This window comes from Rousettus aegyptiacus, unplaced genomic scaffold (assembly GCF_014176215.1).
Source record: "Rousettus aegyptiacus isolate mRouAeg1 unplaced genomic scaffold, mRouAeg1.p scaffold_m13_p_6, whole genome shotgun sequence".
NCBI lineage: Eukaryota > Metazoa > Chordata > Mammalia > Chiroptera > Pteropodidae > Rousettus > Rousettus aegyptiacus.
In genome coordinates, this window is record NW_023416309.1 from 87,613,279 (window position 1) to 87,634,226 (window position 20,948).

General features: G+C 33.0%; 1 protein-coding gene across 1 annotated transcript in view; it reads right to left on the reverse strand.

The window, feature by feature from the left end:
• Nucleotides 1-20,401, reverse strand: part of BRIP1 (BRCA1 interacting protein C-terminal helicase 1) — a 145,413-nt gene extending 125,012 nt beyond the window's left edge. Inside the window, 6 exon segments of the mRNA XM_036222337.1 lie at nucleotides 7,460-7,579; nucleotides 9,101-9,228; nucleotides 14,715-14,888; nucleotides 17,273-17,384; nucleotides 18,617-18,727; nucleotides 20,159-20,401. Coding sequence (XP_036078230.1) covers nucleotides 7,460-7,579; nucleotides 9,101-9,228; nucleotides 14,715-14,888; nucleotides 17,273-17,384; nucleotides 18,617-18,712 — 630 coding nt within the window. The 5' untranslated portion in view covers nucleotides 18,713-18,727; nucleotides 20,159-20,401.
• Between the last annotated feature and the right edge of the window lie 547 nt (nucleotides 20,402-20,948).

The following is a 20,948-nucleotide window of genomic DNA, read 5'->3' on the forward strand; positions in this document are numbered from 1 at the left end:
CAGGTTACAAAGATTTGTCTGCCTTGAAAAAATAACACTTCAACTAATTGGTAATATTACTTAACAACTCGTTCCTAGAGTAGCTACAGAAATCAAATGTTGTTTCTAATCTTTTATCTACATTAAGCACCATAAATTTATCTTGGTCTCTTGGTCTCTGAAATCACTGTTTGATCTTTTATTTTTGTGTGCTAGCATATAAAAAACTATAATCAAAATGCATTACAGAGAAGAAAAAGACATTTCACATCTGCTTTAAGTTGCCTTTATGTAACAGCAACATCACACCTCCTTAAGTATATGGATCTGAGCAAATGCTGTAAACCACAAGAAATAGTGGTAAATCGTGCACTTCCTTAACCCTGGCCATTTTTTCATTTATTCAACAAACACATGAGTATCTATTAGATACTGGCTATAAAAAAGTGAACAAGAGAGACATTACACTTGTCCTTATGACAGCCTGGCAAGAAGGCAAACAAAACAGTTAAATCTATAAATAAACATACAATTATAAACTTTGGTAAGCACTGTAGAGAAAAGAACAGGATATTGAGAGAGACTAAAAGAGGAACTAATCTTAAATGAATTATCTATATGGTACTGCATATAATATGACCCGTAACAGTAAAAAAATGAACCATCTTTCCCCCAGAGGTCACATGGAAGAGTTTATACAGCAGCAGAATAGTGAAGTGGTTGAGAGGATCAATTCTAGACGCCGACAGCCTGGGTTTTAAACCAGACCCTACTCAGCAGTTTTGTGACATGAACAAGCTACTTAAATTATCTGCACCTCAATTTCCTCATCTGCCATTGGGGAAAACATTACTGCCTTCCTCATAGAATTGAGTGAAATTCTTTTATTTTGAAGACTGTCAAATCCACAGAAAAATTAAAAAATCTTGTAGTAAGCATTAACTCACATGAACCTGTATTTACCCGGTAAACTAATATTTCCACAGTGCTTAGAAGAGTTTCTGGACATAGTAAATATATCACCACATAAACAGTTACGTTAAATAAAAGTAAATTAAAACTATGAGAAAATGACTTGTAAAATACCTGTCAGAGAAAGTTGGCCATTTTCTCCTGAGATTCTAGAACATCTTAAATATTGAAAGGAACAAGGGAGGGAGGGATGGGGGAGGGGAAGAGAAAGACAGAGACGCAAAAGAAAAGGCAGGATGCAAAAAGAAAAAAAAAGAAAAACGCCCAAGGTTTTGCCCAATAGCACCTTATCTGAAGGTCAATAGCGCTCTCTACTGGAACCATGTCTCTTTTACACACCAGGAAAAAATATTAAAATAATAAATGCTATTGCTACACAAAATCAGAGTATCATTAATTTTATAAAAGCATATATAGGCAATGTTAACACTTACTTAATAAAAAATAAAGTCAGTATAAGCATAATAATGTATCTGTGAAAATACCTCATCCACTGTGAGGATTTGCTAAAAGAATGAAGAAAATATAAATTCTAAAGAAAATGATTACAAATGGTGAACAAAGTAATATCAGAATGGTAATATTCTATTTTAAAAAACGTTTTTCTTAACTATATTTTGACTACGTGAGGACTGACACCTCATTAGTTCTTTGACATCTAAACTGTCAGTATAAAAAATGAACCTAAAATATAAAGAAAGAGAAAAAGCAGTGGACACTGGAAGGTACCAATTCATGTAAGAGAGGAGGTATTGATACCATTTTCTGACTTGAAGGGTCAATGAGGAGACTGGAAATGATAGGAAGGTAAAAAGACAACTATCCCATTCTCCTATCCACAGGTTAGAAACCAAATTATTTTAATAAAAACTAAGAAAAGGTGAAAACAAAAATCATTAAACTAATTTATCATTTAATTTAAGGAGGAAAGTTTTTCAAAAAATAATACAACTGATTTCAAATTTATGAGAACTCTAACATTTACATCTTTGTAGGAATAAGAGAATGAAACCATTATGAATGCAAATAACTACTCTTTTAAATACTCTCTAATGTCATCTCATAAGAACCAAAATAGGAAGAACATGAAAATACTACATTGAAAGATATATACAACACCATGTTCACTGCATCACTACTTACAATGGCTGAGATATGGAAACAACCTAAGCGTCTATAAATGGATGAATGGATAAAGAAAATGTTATTTATATTTATAAACACAAAATAAAAACACACGCACAATGGAATATTATTCAGCCATTTAAAAAAGAATAAAATCTTGCCCTTTAAGACAACATGAGTAGACCTTGAGGGCATTATGCTAAGTAAAATAAGTCAAACAAAGACAAATACATTATAATCTCACTTTTATGTGTAATCTTTTTTAAAAAGGCAAAAATAAACAAGCTCATAGATACGAAGAATAGATTGGTGATTGTCAGAGGTGGGAGACAGAGGGAAAAGGGGGGTCAAAGGTAAAAACTTCCAGTTATATAATAAATAATAGAGATGTAATATACAGCATGGTAACTACAGATAATAATACTGTATTGCATATGGGAAAGTTGTTACAAAAGTAGATCTTAACAGTTCTCATCATAAGAAAAAATTTTTAGAACTCTAAGGTGATGGCTTATTCTATTTTTGTCAGGAAGAGAAAAATAACATTGAAAATATAGATCATTTTTCCTAAGTATTTGTGGGTTTTTTCCTAATCATTCAGAAACTGCCTAAAATTACTTTACATAGTCATGCTTTTCACTATAAACTATCAAAAAAAGAAATAAAGAAAGAATTATTAAAGCTCAACCACCTGGTCTTTCTGTCAATGCAAAAGTATTTTGGTGTCTAATAAATTTATTCTCTACATGTTTAATTAGTATGGCATATATCACTTATATCTTCCTACAAACAAAAATTCTGTGTCACACTAGTAAAATATTATCATTTGAGTTACTAGATTTAATAGAGAGATTTAGCTTGTTCAATAAACCTTCAAACTTATAAGAATTGTCAGAAACCTATACATTTAACATTATGAGTAATAAATCACCCCCCTATGGAAAAACTATTCCATTTCTAAAGATATGTAGAATACTACCACCTAAACACAAGGAAGAAAATGTGTAACTTCTGGTTTAAAAATAAACTGATATAAAGATATGGATATATAGGTATAGATACGATTACATTTTACCAACAAAAAAGACTATACAATAACTGATCAACATAATACAAAACCAAGAGGAGAAATCAATTAAAGCACTTAGCTTAAAATTAAGATACTCAACCAGGAGCATGGTAGCTCTGCTTATAATCAAGTGGTTTAGACTCTAAAGAGGCTCAAACATAAATATCCCTAACAGATATTGAAAGAATTTATTACTTAATTATAAACCTAACTCCTTGAAGTTAATGTTGTTAATATTATATACTGTTACCAGTATTGAAAGATAATTATATCTATGTAATATTAACATTATATAATATCTTTTATCAACAGCATATAAATATGTAACTATTTGCTGCTGTTACTACTGCTGTTTCTGCTGCTACTTCTACCACTTACCACTTAATAAACTCTAAGATACACCAGGTATACACTAAACACTTTGTATTAACTTGTTTAATCCTAATAACAGCCCTGTGAGATAGATACTATTACTACACCCATTTAACAAATGAGGAAACAAAAGTAGCAACAGTTTTAAACTGAATCAAGTTTACAAAGGTAGTAAAGAGCAGAGCTGTGATTAAAAGCCAAGGAGTCTGATCCAAGTTCATTCTCTTAACCAATAAAAACAAAACAAACAAACAAACAAAATCCACTTCTCTACCTCACTTTAACTGTTATTAATCAGTTACTAATTCTGTACTTGATTTCTTTATCCTTAAGGCCTCTACATAATATTTCTTTTTTTATCTTGGTGTTAGAATCCTGCTTAGATAACTTCTGGATATCTGAGAGGCATTTTAGAAAGAATGATGATAAAGCGATTAGAGCATTTGCCAAAGCCAAACTGTTTAGCTCCAGTATTTGTCAGTTTTGTGACCTTATGCAAATTACTTCTCAGAGTTTCCTTATCTGTAAAATGGGAATAACAATAGTACCTGCCTCATTAATCATTATAAGTATTCTATTAAGATCCTACAACAAATATTTATTGGCAACTAAAATACAGCATATGCTATTCTAGGTACCATGGATATACATGCAAAAGATTGACATTATATTCTAACCAGGCTGACAAATAATAAACAAGTAGACAAATAAATTCAAATAGTAAGGGGTGTGAAGAAAATTAAGTGCCATAAAGAAAATGAGTAGGAAAATATTTGCAGAAGCAAACATACAGCATACATTATTACTAACAGTTAAGCATTAACAGCTCCTAAGATGACTTCTCCAAGTATGAGGGTTCTGTGAAAATAACCAACGATTTTTTTTTCCCCCACTTAGTATTCTCAAGAATTTGAAGAAAGGATCTTTGAGGACAAGGATTATGGCATTCATTCACTCGTCTACAACTAGGTTCCTAGCACTAAGTTAGGTATTTGCAACATAAAGATGAAAAGAACAGTCACAGCCTTCAAGGAGGTCTCAGTCTACTAGAGAACTTGATGTTGTCCTTAATGAAACTTAGAGCTTGTGGAGAAGAAATAAAAGTAAGATAAGAGTAAGATAAACACTGAGAAGTACAAGAAATATTTCAGATGGGAAACTAACTCAAAACTGAGGATGTCAAGGAAGACTTCCTGAAGAATTAGCAGAAGTTAGTCAGAAAAAAAGAGTTGAGAAGAGGACAAAGGGCTAAAGAATACACAAAGTTTATAAAGGCTTAAACGCTGTCCTCAATACAATGAGGTTTTCTCATCCCCTACCTAAAAAATAAAAATACAGACAGAATATATGAAACAATAGCTTTTAAAATACAGGACATCAGGTAAGGAAGAGTGATCTCTGAGAAATAAGGAAAAAATGAGATAGGCCCTAAGATCACCTTAGCTTACTGTTTTGAGAGTTTCCAGTCTGTGGCATGGGGAGGAGGAATCCAGGTATAGCCCAGTATATGTGAGTTGAGGAGAGACTGCCGAGAGTCTAGGGAGACCAAGAAGACTAAAGTTCACGGGGAAGAATACCGGAGTGGAGAAAGCTGCATAAATGAACTCCAGAGATCTGCAGAGGGACCTCTCAAGTATCTGGTGGCATACAATCCAAAATAATAGAAAGAACAACCTGAAATGATGAGGCACGCATATAAAGAATGGAATAGGGCCTGTTCCCACCAGTCAGGCTGAAGAAAACCTCACAATTCATGGACCATTAGGTAGAGGACTTGAAAGGAGCTAGTTTTTACTGTGGTAGCCCGAAAGGAGTCCCTCCTAAAAAACCTTAAAAGCAAGACCCAAAAGATTAAGCTGATTCGAAGTAACTTAACTGCATTCCAGAGCAAAACTCAAGAGTACTTATAGAAATACAGTACAATAACATCCAGCGCCTATCAAGGTAAAATTCACAATACATTCTTACATCCCATTACAATGTTTTGGTCAATGACGGACAGCATATACGACAGTGGTCTCGTACATTATATTGGAGTTGAAAAAGTCCTATCGCCTAGTGATATTATAATATCAGAGTGCAACTCATTACTCACGTGTTTGTGCTGATGCTTATGTAAACAAATTCACTGTTGCCAATCATATAAAAGTATTACATATACAATTATATACAGTACATATTTCTTGATAATGATTATAAACCAGTTATGGTTTATGTATTTACTATTCTATACTTTTCACTGTTATTTTAGACGGTACTCTTCCTATTTACAAAAAAAAAAATGTTTGCTGTTAAACAGTATACCATGTTACACCAGTAGCAACCTCATCCATGTCAAGTTTACCGCATCTCCTGATTGCTTCATTTTCTCTTGTGCATGATTTAATCTCTTGTCGTTTTATACAGTAAGAGACTTGTAGCCTAGGAGCAACAGGAATATACCATACAGCCTAAGTATGTAGCAGATAACACCATCTGGGCTTGTCTAAGTATACTCTATCATGCTCACAGAACAATGAATTTGCACAATGACAAAATCTCAGAACATATCCCCATTGTTAAGCAGCACATGACTGTATCTGGAATTCAATACAAATTACCAGGCATGGAGGGAGATAGGGAGATGGGAGGAAAAGGTGAAGGGGAATAAGAGGTACAAACTTCCAATTATAAAATAAATAAGTCACAGGGATGTAATATAGAGCATAGGGAACATAGTCAATAATATGGTAATAATCTTGTACAGTGACCAATGGTTAATGGTTACTAGACTTCTCGTGATGATCACATTGTAAGGTATATAAATGTCAAAATATTGTGTTGTACACCTGAAACTAATATAATATTGTATGTTAACTCTATTTTTAATGAAAAAAAAAGCTTTCATAAAAAATTTTTTTAATAACCAGGCATGATTCCTTTTATATCAATCCCTCTTATCTATAGGAAATATGTCCCAAGACTCCTGGTGGATGCTGAAATCACAGATAGTAGCAAACCCTATATACCCTATATTTTTTCCCATACATACCTATTATAAAGTTTAATTTATGAATTAGGCACAGTAAGAGATTAAAAATAAAATACAATTATAATTATATACTGTAATAAAAGTTATGTAATGTCATCTCTCTCTCTCTCTCTCTCTCACTCTCTCGAAATATCTGATAACCAATCTGGTAACCAACACGGTTACTAAGTAACTAACAGGTGGGTATACGCATACAGCGTAGAAACAATGAACACAGGAATGATTCACATCCCAGGTGGGATAAAGCAGGATGCAGAACAGTACGCAACTTAAAACTTATGAATTGTTTATTTCTGGAATTTTCCATTTAATATTTTCAGACTGTGGTTGACCACAGGTAACATAAAACACAGAAACAGAAATCATGGATAAGGGAGGACTACATGAAACTATGGAAATGAAAACTAATCTATAGACACTGAAAAAGATCTGTGGTTGCACCTATTAGAATGGTTATTATCAAACAGACAAGAAACAAGTGTTGGAAAGGATGTGGAGACACTCACTGCCCCCTCACTGCTAGGGATACCAAGTGGAAAGCTGAAATGTGGATGGATGAATGCAAGTAGTATTATTATGCTGCCTGACTGCTACTTCTTCAGAAGTGCTGCCCTAAGAACACTAAAAAAATTTAGGAAACTGGAGTTCACAAACATTAAAATGTAGAAGAGGGAAAAATCTCTCAGATCTCCTTCTAGTCCAATTCTCTCATTTTATAAATGAGGAAACCGGGGCACAAAGAGGATAGAGTTTACCATCTTATACATTAGTAGCAGAGATGTGATAGCGCTTAGGACTTCTGAGTTGTTTTCTACTGTTCTTTGCTTTATACTGTTCTTGCTCTTTTTTTCAAAAATGGATTTAGCAATTTCCAATCCTTCTTTAAACTGAACAATGGTATAAATACATACTTTTTGTGGAGAACAGGAGTTTATCTTTCCTAAAGGAGAGTTGAGTTTTGTGGTCTTTCCTGAAGCAACTTTTGTATCTAAGTGGTGTACTTCTTTTTCAAAACAATGACGCTTTCTAATCTGTAAACACAGAAAATAAGTTTAATGTAAACTACAAATTTGAGCAGGCTAGTTGTTCTCAAAAGTCATAATAGTTATGTGTGTTTTCCACATTAAAAAAAGATGACTTTCTAGCTGGTAATAAATAAGTTTTTAAAACACGGTCATCTTATTATAAGACTCAAATAAAATAGAATACAGTAATACTTCTTGAATCCTAACCAAAACAGCTTTAATTACTGCTACATCAAACTAGAGTATTAAAAAATGATCTTCCCATAAAATAGTCCCACTGTATGAACACCAAGTATAGTATTATAGCAGAGTCCAAATTAAAAGTAAATAAAAATGGAAACCTCACTCTAAATTGAAAAATTCAGAATAAAAATCTTAAATGTAAATATTCACGATTTCCTATACGACAGAATTACTTGATTACTATTATTACTATTACTTACTAGATATTTGATAATCCAAGTTGTATTTCACTAAATTTCTTCTTTCATAAATACCACTAAGTTTTCTTTCCAAACTATCTATGCTTTTTCCTACATGCCAAAATCCTATTCGCTTAAATCATAAAGGGGGAAAAAAGCATTTATATTAATAATCCCATTCATACCAAAAAAAAAAAAAAAAAGAGAAAGCCAATGAAATTAGAGAACTAATGTAATATGTTGAGCATTATCTCACAACATCCAGCTCTATGTACATATTTTTTGGGGGAAAAAAATCTCTATAGATTCAAACTTTATACTCAACTGATGCTTTTCCAAAAATAAACTAGTTCATACTATTTCTAAAAACGAGGTTTAATTACAGAAGTTAATAAAGATTGTAAGTAGAATAAACTACATAATGAAAATACTTTTTAAATATATTCAATTAAAGTATACAACTATGTACAACTGACATTAATCCTATTTTACTAATTACTAATTAATTAATTTCTTTATTTGTAACTAAGTCTATTAAAGTCCCAGCCTCCCTATCTCACTGCCCTGAACTCTATGAGAAAATACTGTATTTTCATCTATAAAAAGTACATGTTAAAAAGTAGTAACTCAGGTCTTTTACTAAACATATTTTATCATGTATTTATACTAAGAACTCAATAAATAAATAAGCCTTGCCATTATACTAAAACTATTAATACCAAAAATATCTATGACATAAATATTCATATCAAAGGTATTTTGGCCAGAAAAAAAAATGCCAATGAGACAAAAATAACAAAGGAGTTAAAAAGCACAAACCAGCTATATTAACATATGCCTTAAGTAAATATTTTACTATCAAATTCCTCACATATAAGAAAGCATTATGCATTTTCACTTAAATGACATTATTATAAATAATTTTTTATAACAAACTCCTTTATAATTAGTAACTACATAAAACTGAGTTACAATTTACTATTTAATTTACATCTGTGACTCAACAAATCTGTACAAATGCCACTGAAAACTAGATTGATACCTGATGGCTTTGTTCAGCTATAACTAATGGGATCATTTCACTGACAATAAACACTTTATTTACCTGCTGTGTAGTTTCTAGGGGTCGAATTCTCTTCTTCTCCACTTGAAAATCATCATTTTCATTTCTGTGCATGGATGCCTGTTTCTTGGCAGATAGTTTTGCAGCCAGTGTAGTTTTTTCAGGAGAGTCTTATAGGAGAAGTCATAAAAAGTTAGCATAAATAACTTACACTTAGGCAATTTTTCTAGAAAAAAAAAATCAGAATCAAGGTGTAAGACTTACTTTCGAAAATTCATAACATAATAAAACATAAAATGCTAAACATGTTTAAAAGCACTTATCACTCTGTTTAACAAAGATACAGCAAACCATTTGAGAAATATGTTTTCAAAAGGCAAGTCCAATTTTGATTGTCTAACAGGGTTAAACCTTCCTAGATTACTTCCAATAACATAATTTTAAAAAATAACTAAGATTCTCTCCAGAAAATAAATTTCATTTCTATAAAAATCTTTCCAAAAAAAAAAAAAATCTTTCTTTGTAGTGTGTCTCAATATTTCCTTTCCTAGTAAGCTTTTTGATGCTTTTTTAGTTTACAAATACAGTAGAATCAAGCTGGTACAATCTACCTGTTAATCACAAAATCTTGAAAACTCAATCTCAAGGTCATCAACGACCTCTTAATCACCAAATAATATTAACCTTATTTTATAAATGTGAACATTAGGCTTTAAAGAAGCCAAGTAACATGCCAATGTCATAGCAAAGTAAGAGGCCCAGCCTGGATGTGACTAAATCCTGCAGTCTGACTCTAAAATCCTTAAGTATAAGCACTAGGCATATAGCCAAACATAACACTCTCTTCTGGGAACATAATAAGCACATTTTCTTTTTCCTTAATGTCTGCAACACTGTTCTTAACTGCTCCGACACACTGGTTTCTCCCTTTCCCTAAAGGTGAGTGTTCTTAAATGCCTTCCTGCCTCTCTGCTCTTCTCTATATAGTCCCTTAAATTCATTTAACAAGCAAGCATTTATTTTATTGAATCCATACAATTCTAGACCATGGAAAAACAATGAAAAAGAAACAGTCCCTATCCTTAAAGGATTTATAGACTATTAGGGCAGAAAGCCCTATAGGCCAGTCCAATTCTGTTTTCAAAATACAAGTTTGTCTGTACAAAAGCAGAAGTGACTATGCACTGGTTTTTAAGCTTTTTCCTAGAACTATACTTTTTAAAGAAAAATTGCTTATAATTTCCAAAATAAGATGAAAGACCTAGAATTTCTTTGATCTATTATCCCCCTCCCCCTACAAGCCATGTTTTCTCCAAAGACTCATAGGAATGTAGTTTCGAAACCACCGTATTCTAAAATCTTAGTTTTGCCTTTTACACCTGTCTTTAATCTACTCGCAATGGACTTTTGTGTATGGAATAAAATAGGGCTTCAATTTCAATTTTTTCCTTAGGGATATACAACTTATACTCTCCTTTGCCCTCTGCTCTGCAGGAGCCCTTCCATTAAAAAAAGAAAAAAAAATCAAGTTTCTGGATACACATGGAACTGAATTTCAGTTCTTTTGGATTCACTGGTCTACCACTGTGCCAATACCAAACTGCTTTAATTACTATAGCTTTATATAGAACACATCAGAATATCTCATATATCAAGGCCTCTTACCTTGATCTGGTTCTTGAAATGTATCTTGGCTATTCTTAGTCCTTTGCATCTCCATATATATTTTAGAAAAGACATGTAATTTTGAATTCCGCAATTTAATGGCAAACTGGTAAAATACCCACAAAACAATTCTAGATCTTTGGTTCTCAACTGGGACTATTTTAATAACCCTACCCCCCTCCCACCCACACAAGGGGCATTGACAAATCTCTAGGGACATTTTTGGTGGTCACAGAAGGTGGGGAGGGTGAGGGACAGGCGGAATACTACTGGCGTCTTGTGTGTTGAGGCCTAAAAGATGCTGCTAAACATCCCATAATGCACAGGGCAATCGCACAAAGAATAATCCCATTCAAAATGGTAATAATGTCACTGTTGAGACACCATGCCCCAACTAAATCGAAGTCAAATCTGTATAACCCATTAAAGGGTAGGAAACATCTACCAAACACAACAGTTTCAGAAAAACTGAACTGCCATGTGCCAAATAAGAATAACCCTCAATTCATTAAAAAAAAAATTTACATTATCCGATCAACAGAAAGGGTTTTCTTCCTGTTTTCTTTACAGCACGGGAGTTCACAGGAAGCTTATCAAAAAAGTTAGGTCTTTAAAATACAAAGTTATAAAGAAATGAGAGATATCCAGAATATATTAAGAAAAGAAAAAAAAAAAAACTCCTAGAAATCAGTAAGAAACAATGCCATAGAAAAATGGGGAAACAATTTGAATAGGCAATTCACTAACAAGGACATTTAAATGACCAATAAACATATAAAAAGATGTTCAACTTCATTAGTCACCAGAGGAATACAAATTAAAACTCACGAGTACACCTATGTAAAAATTTTTAAAGACTGAAAATATCAAGTGCTAATAAAAATGCTGAAAATGTAATTTCCATATACTACTAGACATAGGGGTGAGGTGTGCATAAATTTGGTTCAACCACTTTGGAAAATGTTGGAAGTATCCACTATTGCCGGATATGTGCATACACTCTTACTAGCAAATCTAATCCTAGGAGAAAATATATGTTTGCACCAGAATGAATAAGAATGTCCAAAATAGCATCAATAACCAAAAGTAGAAACCACCAAATGTATTAACTAAAAACTGAATAAATAAATTGCGGTATATTCATAGAAGAAAATAATATACAGCAACAAGTACTACTACATGCAACAACACAAATGAAATCTCAGAAATATAATATTAAGCAAAAGTAAACAGATGTAGTAATTCCATTTCTATAAAAAGGCAAAACTCATCAATGGCAACAGAAGGGAAGATAGCAATTACCGGTGGAAAGGAAGGACAGTGACTAGAATAGATGATGATAAAGGCCTCTGGGGTGTTGGTTATGTTTCTTATCTAGGTGGTAGTTACATGAGTGTGTTTACTTTGTGAAAATTCATCAAAACTTATACAGTTAGAATTTATGCATTTTTCTGATTTTAGGTTATATCTTCTTAAAGAATTTACTTAAAAATATAGAGTATCAGAATACAATCCTGATTTACCCCATCTGTTTGTTCAAAAGACTCTAACTACTCTAACTCACAATACTGTTAAAATGTAAGTTGTGTATACATTAACAACTGATTTTTTTTACAAAGGCACAAAGGCAATGCTCTGGACAAGGGATAGCTTTTCAATAAATGGTGTTGAATACTTAGATATCCATATGCAAAATAAATGAAAATGGATCCATACACCTTGCACCATGTACAAAACTTAACTCGAAATTTTACTTACAAGTAAAATCTAAAACAATATTTGATAAAAAAAATTGTACTCAAATATATAAAGCACTCTCAAATCTTAATAAAAACAGGTAAAAGATTTGATGAACAGACATTTCATCAAAGAAGATATATAGATAGCTAATTAATAAGCACATGAAAAATTGCTCAACATCATAAATTACAAAAATGCAAATTAAAACCACAGTGAGACACCACCACCTGCCTATTAGAATAACGAAAAAGACTGACCATACCAAATGTTGGAAAGGATGTAGAGAAATGGGAACTCTCAGACAGTGCTGGTGGGAATATTAAATGGTATATAAACACTTGGGAAAATAACTAGAAGTTTCTTAAAAAGTTTAACATAAGTGATCCAATCATTCCACTCCTAGATAATCACCCCCAAAAATGAAAGCATATATCCCTAACAAAAAATGTTAATAGCGGCTTTATTTGTAATAGCTCAAAACTAGAAACAACTCAAATATACATCGATAAGTTCCTAGATAAAAGTTTGTAAACATATCCATACAACAGAATATTACTCAGAAATAAAGAGGAACAAACTGTTAATACATGCAACAACATGGATAAATTTCAAAGGAATTAAGTGAAAGAAGTTAGACAAAGTAAGTGACAGTTTGTTTGGGGTGGATGAATCGTGGAGGGGTAGGAAAGGAGCTATAACAAAGAGCCATGAGGAAACTTTTGAAGGTGATGGATATATTCACTATCTTGAGGCTGGTGAAAGTTTCATGGAAGTACACCTATGTCGAAACTTATCAAAGTGTACTATTTAAATAACAGTTTGTTAAGTATATTTCAATAAAGCTCTTTTTTAAAAAAATACAAGTTATATATAAATATTATAAAAGTTTTTATAATTAGCTCAAAATCAGTTCCATTCAGTTATACGCAAATATTTATCTAGCACCTACTACATGCCAAGCACTCTGCTAGGCTCTATGGATACAATGGTAAGTGAATTGACATGGTCCCTGACCTCATGGAGTATATGGTTTGCTAGAGAAAGCAGAGATTAAGAAAAGCTGCACACAGATACATGGATAATATAAACTGTGACAAGTGCTATGATGGAGAGGTACACAGTAAGATGACAGAATATAATAGGAAAACCAAATTTAGTCTGATGGAAAGGTCAGCATAGCTCCTTCAAAGAAGTGACAGTAAGCTGAGAACTAAAGGAAGAACAAGATAACACGCTGAAAAAGGAATTTTCCTCAGACGACACACTACCATCAGCAAAGGCTCAAGGAAGAAAAAAAGCATGACCCTTTGAAGAAAGGAAAAGAAAGCCAAAAGGGCTAAGGGTCAAAACACTATTGGTCATCTCTCCAGCATCTATTCCACCTCTTCTTCCTCATTCCTAATAGATTTCACACTTTAGTTCAAGCAGCTACCCTTCTCCACACACAGTTACATGTTTTAGAGGAAGATAAGTCCGTCCTTGATTTTAGGAAGTGGATACTATTTAGACTTAAGGCAATCATGGCAACCTCTTTTCTCTCTGCCAGTAATTAGTTACGGAATAACATGAATAAAAGCAAGAAAAGAAGTTATGGCATGCTCTAAATAAGAGATGGTAGTTTAGACTAGGGAAGAAGTATCAATGGAGATAGATTTACAAGGAGGAATAAGGAAGAGCAATGTGCACAAGATGTTATCTAGGTTTCTGGCTTAGGTACATAATGGTCAATTCTTTCCATATAATCAAAGCCAAAGAAATATTTTTTAAGAATATTTTATCTTATTTTTAAAATAGTTCTGTTAAATAAATCTAATAAGAACTATTCAAGGCTCACACTTAAATATACCTGATACTCATGTAGAATACTAGCCTCAGAATTTCAGGCAAACTCATAGAGAGCGAATAAGGCTAATTAGATTTTATCTTAGAATACAAATCAATATTTTATAAAATCCTAACATATACTTAACAATACTGCCTACAAATAACATCAATTTCTGCATATCATTTATTTTGCCTTGCCTTCTTCAAAAAATGATTTAAGCTAGCAAAATGTCTGAATAAACTAAAAGTAAAGACAAAAATAGTCCAAGGATTTCTAACCACCCTATGTATTATCTAAAAATTCCAGAGAAAATAGGTAGAGGTGCATAATCAATTACACTAACAAAATTTATCTCAATTAGGTCTCATTACAACAAGTAAGGCTCCTATTACAGATACCAAGAGACTTAGGCAAAATATAAAGTACCTGGACAAGGTGAATAAGTGCCATGTCTTTCAGAAGGTGGTGTACTTGGACTATTGAAATGATGTGAAATTCCTTGGTGCATGTCATCATTTGTAAAATTCTTTGAATGGCATGTACAACAACATGACAATGGTGCTTCAGCTTTTTTACTTAAACTGTCATCCACTGGCTTCCCTAAAAATAAAAGAAGATCTATTTGTAATTTTTCTAATTTAAAAAACATTAATTTCCTCTGCAGCTAGGGTGAGCAACCACCCAAATTTGCCCAGGATTTTGAGGTATTCCGGGATGCAAGATTTTTAGTGATAAAACCGTGAAAGTACCTGGTAAGTCTGAAAAAGCTGGTCACGTTATCTGCAGCATCACATAAGGACGAGAGGGAAAGACTTATGCCAGAAATCTTTATAGAGAAATTATCATCAATTACATAATTTTTAAAAATCTAATCATCAAAAATTAATGTAATAAAGACACAACCACTCAAGTATTCATTCATATTGAGATTTATTAAAATGTCCAGCAGGATTAAAATAAAGACCTAGATGACATTCTTAATTATTACTATTTCCCTAAATGAAGAATTTGAAAGTTCGATATGTTAAACAATAATGTAAACACATAAGGATTAAATTATTCCACATATGTCTATTTCAAAGAGAAACATGTTTCATTTTCATGATGTATCGATTCTGATATCAAATTCTGATATCATATATCAAAATACGTTTTACAGTCAACATTCAAATTAAACGGGTAATTTTAATATTTAAATACAGAATTGTAATATGTCTACATTTTGTGCTTAAATATAAAAATATACAACTCACAGATAGTAAAAAAAAAAGCTGAGTATTTTTATTTTCTATAAGCAGTACTAACACTATTTTCCCATATGTACTATATAAATAAATACTACTAATTCTATTTTTCAGGGTCTCCTGTTAACATTTTAAGTTATTAACAGATAATTTCATTTTCCCCCCAAAGATTAACATCAGTAAGAATAAAATTAGACAACCAAGTTTATAAAATATGTACTTTTTTATTTTTAATACAATCTTATCAATAGCACAGACATTTCCTTTTATAAATATACACACATCAACACAGACATACACACAAACATACTTAACTTTAAATTTTCCTAATGCTTTAGGTCAAAGCCATCTAATTAGGCAACTAAAATGTATCCAATATTGTATTTTAGATTCATTACGTATACTAGATCGTCTTTCATAAAAGTAAATGTTACTAGGCACTTGTTAGCAAATCCAATAAAAGAATGGGTAATAATATAAATTCATAAAAACAATATTACTACCATCTTATACCTGTTAGAATGGCTATTATCAATAAGATAAGAAATAGCAAGTGCTAGAGAGAATGTGAAGAAAAGGAAATCATCAAATACTGCTGGTAGGAATCTGAATTGGGGCAGCCACTATGGAAAACAGTACGAAGCTTCCTCAAAATATTAAGAGTACAGCTACCATATGACCTAGTAATCTCTCTTCTGGGTATTGACACAAAAAATTTGAAAACATTTATTCATAAAGATACATGTGCCCGTATGTTCATTATGGCATTATTCACAGCCAAGACATGGAAACAACCTAAATATCCTTCAAGGAATGACTGGATAAAGAAAATATCATACATTTATACAATAGAATACTACTCAACTATAAAAACGGTTGAAATATTGCCATTTGCAACAACATAGATGGATCTTGAAAGTATCATGTTAAGTGAAATAAGTTAGATGGAAAAGGACAAGAACCATATGATTTCACTCATATGTGGGATGTAAAACATAAAGCAAAAAACAAACAAAAAGAACAAACTCATAGATATAAACAACAGTATATAGTTACCAGAGGGGAAGATGGATAGGAAAAAACTGATGAGAGTAAAGGGGGTCAAACATATGGCGACAGAGGGACACTAGACTTTGAGTGGTGAGCACACAATGCAATATACAGAAGCTGTATTATAGAACTGTACACCTGAAACTTACATAAAGTTATTAACCAATATTACCTCAATACATTTCGTTTCAATATGCAAAAAAGTAGGTTCAAAATCAAAAACAATATTACAATAAATTCTATTTATCTAGAATCCAAACAAGTAAAAAGATCAACTAGAATGTTTTCTTTTCTATATATTCGATATTCTAATGTTATGAGAGACAGGTAAGCAAATATATTAAAGGCTTTACTAAAAAAAAAAATCATTCCTCTATGTTATAGCATCATGACAGTCCCATTTCTTGGATCTTTAACATACAAACTATCATAATTACTTTCATAACTAAGCATTGCAAAATTATTATGTATACTCTGAATCAAATAAAGGACCACATTACATTCAAAATTGTTTTAGGATTAATTGAACACATTTTGCTATATTGAAACTCTTTTGGAAGTTACATACCATTATAAAGAAATGTCTTAAAAGAGAATGCTTAAATTAGCTAGCATATGGATAAATCATTCTGGATAAAAAGTACTTTCAGGTTCCAATAAGCAACCTAAAGATAGCAACCAAGGACTTACCACTAAGGGATTGTTGCCATGCTAAAGCAGAACAAAGTAAGGCTAAACTTTTTCCACTTCCTGTAGGGCTCTCCAACAAACAATGCTGCTTACTGTTTAATCCTCTGACAATCTATGGACACAAAGACAATAAAAAAAAAAAAATCAACAAATAATTTACTTCATTAGGGTCTCTCCTCATCAGAAGTACAGTGATAACAACAATGAGAAACAAGGTTGCACTTTAGGGAACATAGCAACAGCAGAAGAGAGAACTAGTTAGTATTAGTTAAATCTAAACTTTATTCCTTAAGATATCTCCTTAAAATTATGTTAAATTTTAAAGCATATCAAGCACAAAAGAAATGAAAAAAATGCAATCTGTGCCTTAATTAGGTAAGCATCATCATTTCTACAACTAGAATACACTATTATCTTTGATGAAAGCTTAATGGGGGACACTGCTGGTGGGACTGTAAATTGTTACAGCCACTTTATACAGAAATTAATGATTTTTAGTAAAGTTAAAGATATTCAACTCCAGTTAAGCCCAGTTCTATGTATATACTCAAAACTTTTTCCACATAGAGAAAACTTGTTTAAGAAAGTTCATAGCAGCATTGTTTATAACTGTAAAAGAATGAAAACAACCTAAATGTCTCTATCAAAAGGAAAATGGACAAAAAAAATCTGGTATACTCACATAATATAATACTACAAAGCAATTAAAATGGATTAACAATCAATAGGGCTACATCTTAAAAATAATATTAAACAAAAAAAATTAAGTTCTACAAAAAATAGGTATAGTATCATATCACTGTACAATGTTCAAAACTATAAAGTAATACTTTATATTGTATATGGATATAGAGGTTATAAACATTTAAAAACAAGGCTAGAAAAGAACAAATTCAGGATACTAGTAATCTTGTGAATTGTAAACAATGTATAAAGCAAATATGGCAAAATATTAAGATATAACAAAGCTAGAAAGTCAGTTTACTCAAGTTTGTATATTAATTTTCCATCTGATTGAAATACCTCAAAAAAATTAGCTGAAAAACAGACTATCCTGTGTGAAAGACAGTAAATGCTTTGTAGAAAGTATTAATTCTGTGAAGTAAACAGAAGTTCCAAATGAACTGAGGACATTTTTCAGAATATTCTCCTTTGCCTACTAACCATGGACATATACAGTTTAGCAGTGATCAGTATTATTTTTCCAAAGGTTAGTTGTTCTTCAATGATAGTAAATGCATTTACTATCTGAGAAAATGAATTTAGTCACAGACTCAATGTATGTTATGAATTATAAGCATCTGTATCTTGATAGACTTAAAATAACTGCTGGAAAATACTTACAGAATTCATCATAGCAAGCTGTGATGGATAAGCTTTACAAGGAAAGTTAATCTTCACCCCACCAATTGTGTATTCAGACCACATTGAAGACATCATACTTTCTTCAGACTCCTAAATGCAACACAAACGAAAATCAGTGTTAAAACAATGCCATTCAAAGAAACGATATACTCAACACTAGGGCAGAAGTCTGAAAATAAAAACTGGAAAAAATATATAAACAAAATACATGAAAGTAAAAGAATTTCCTCGTCTTATAAATCACAGTAGTTGAGCGCATGTCTTGGAATCTGACATATCTGGATTTGTATTCCTATTCTGTCAAAGCTGTGGAGCTGGGAAGAACAGGTTCTAGATCAGGTTGTGGCCCCAACTCTGATGTTACTTTGATCAAGTCTTTACTTCTCTAGACTTAAATCTTATTCTGTAAGGATTCTTAATTTTAAAACTTTGTAAGGGAGAAAACTCCTTGGCATGTAGTAGGAGCTCAATAATTCTTATTTAAAGGTAAGTAGGGTATAATAGAAAGAAGTGGGCCTTGGATTAAGGCAAGCTTAAATCTGAATTCCATTGTGTGGATCACTTAACCTCTCAGAGCCTGTTTCTTCACCTGTGAAATAGAGACAGTACTATCTACCTAATAGGGTTTCTATGAAAATTAGCCAAGCACTGAATTAAAAATAAAGTAATGTACAGACTGTGCCTAAACTCCAGTATCTGACACAGAGGAAGTGATCTGTTTTAATCCTTGAGTCTTCTAAACTAGCTTTTCTTAACCTAGGGTCCACATGTAATTCAGAGGCTGGGATCTCTTAATATTACATGCACAAGTTTCTGTGCATAACTGAATTTTCTCTAAAGAGAAAGCCCATAGATTCCTCATTCCCAAAAACATATCCCAAGGAATAAACTGGAAATAGAGGGGAAAATGATATACCCTGTTATCAACTGGGAGATTATTTGCAATAGTGAAAAAAATGGTAAATTCAATCTGGGCATAGAGAAATGGTGAAAATAGCAATTTAATAGATTATGAAGTCAATAATAAATTTAACCATAGCTATGTGTTCTAAAAGAAGGTAGGAACCACTAATCTAACCTTTTTGCCAGTTTAATATTTTGTGATCTGTGAAGCTCTGAGAATGAAATTTGACATCTTACCTCTTAATCTGAAACAATTCAACGCTGGCCTAGTTACTCAATTAACACCTAGAAATCAATCCATCCCTCGCCCCAACTGTGGCAACAAGCCTCTCGAAATGGGGTAGCTTCCCCTAAACACTGAATAAAGGAAAACAAAACCATCCGCCCCCTACCGATGAGAGTTAACGCGGGAACCCGGACTAACAGGCCTCTGCTCCAATAAAGTGAGGACATATTTTCTTCCCTATATTTTCTTTCTCATACTTCCTCTCTCAGCCAGTTGAGATCCTCGAGGCTCTGGTGATCAGTCAATGCCGCTGAGCCTGCCAGGCTGCCGGACGAAAGCAGAAAGCCCCTCTCTGGCAGGCTTCGCGCCCTCCCCACGGGAGACAGACTTGCCTGGTCTGAGGAAAGCCGAAGCAACGCTAACCGGGCTCCGATTCACGGGAAAAGGAAACTGATATCGGCGAGCAAATAAAGCGGAGCCTTGGCACCGAAAAAAGGTCCCAAGCTTCTTTTTCTCCAGAGGCTGCTATTCCCCTGGCCTGGGCACGGGTTCCGTGCCACTGTACTTCTGCTCTCCTCCAGTTCTCGTCAGCTGCCACACCACCACTCTCCGCGACGAATTCCCGCCTCCCACCCCCTCGGCTTCCGGTACCCAATCAGCGGACGAGCTCAGACAACCAATCACACGTCAAGGCCAGAAAGCAAGCACCAATCGCGGCGCGAGGTTAGGGGACGAGCATTCTGGCACCCAATGGAAACCTCCACAATAAGAATAGTCCCAAGGTAATTGAAGACACCGGAAGGCGAACGCCAGAAGAGTGAATACAGGTACGTAACGGGAAAGAGTCTTCTATTTTTGATTTTTTGAAACCGGTGATTTAACCTGTACACCAATTTTATTTAGGTCTGTAGACCAATGGAAACACCTTTAAGCCTTGCTGAGTTCTCTGAGCATTCATCAATGCTGCTCGATTCCTATTTTTCAACTTTAAAATAGCTAGGGTTTTGAAAAGACTGAGGCTGGAATTGCAAGACTGCTGAGCCAAACTAGGCGAAAAGATTCGTTTACAACTGGCTACATTATCTCAGTAATCAAGGCTTTCTCAGATACTAAATTTAATCGAAGAAACGCTCACAAAGTCGCCAGCACCAGAACACTTCCTCCTACCTCCTTTAAGGCTCA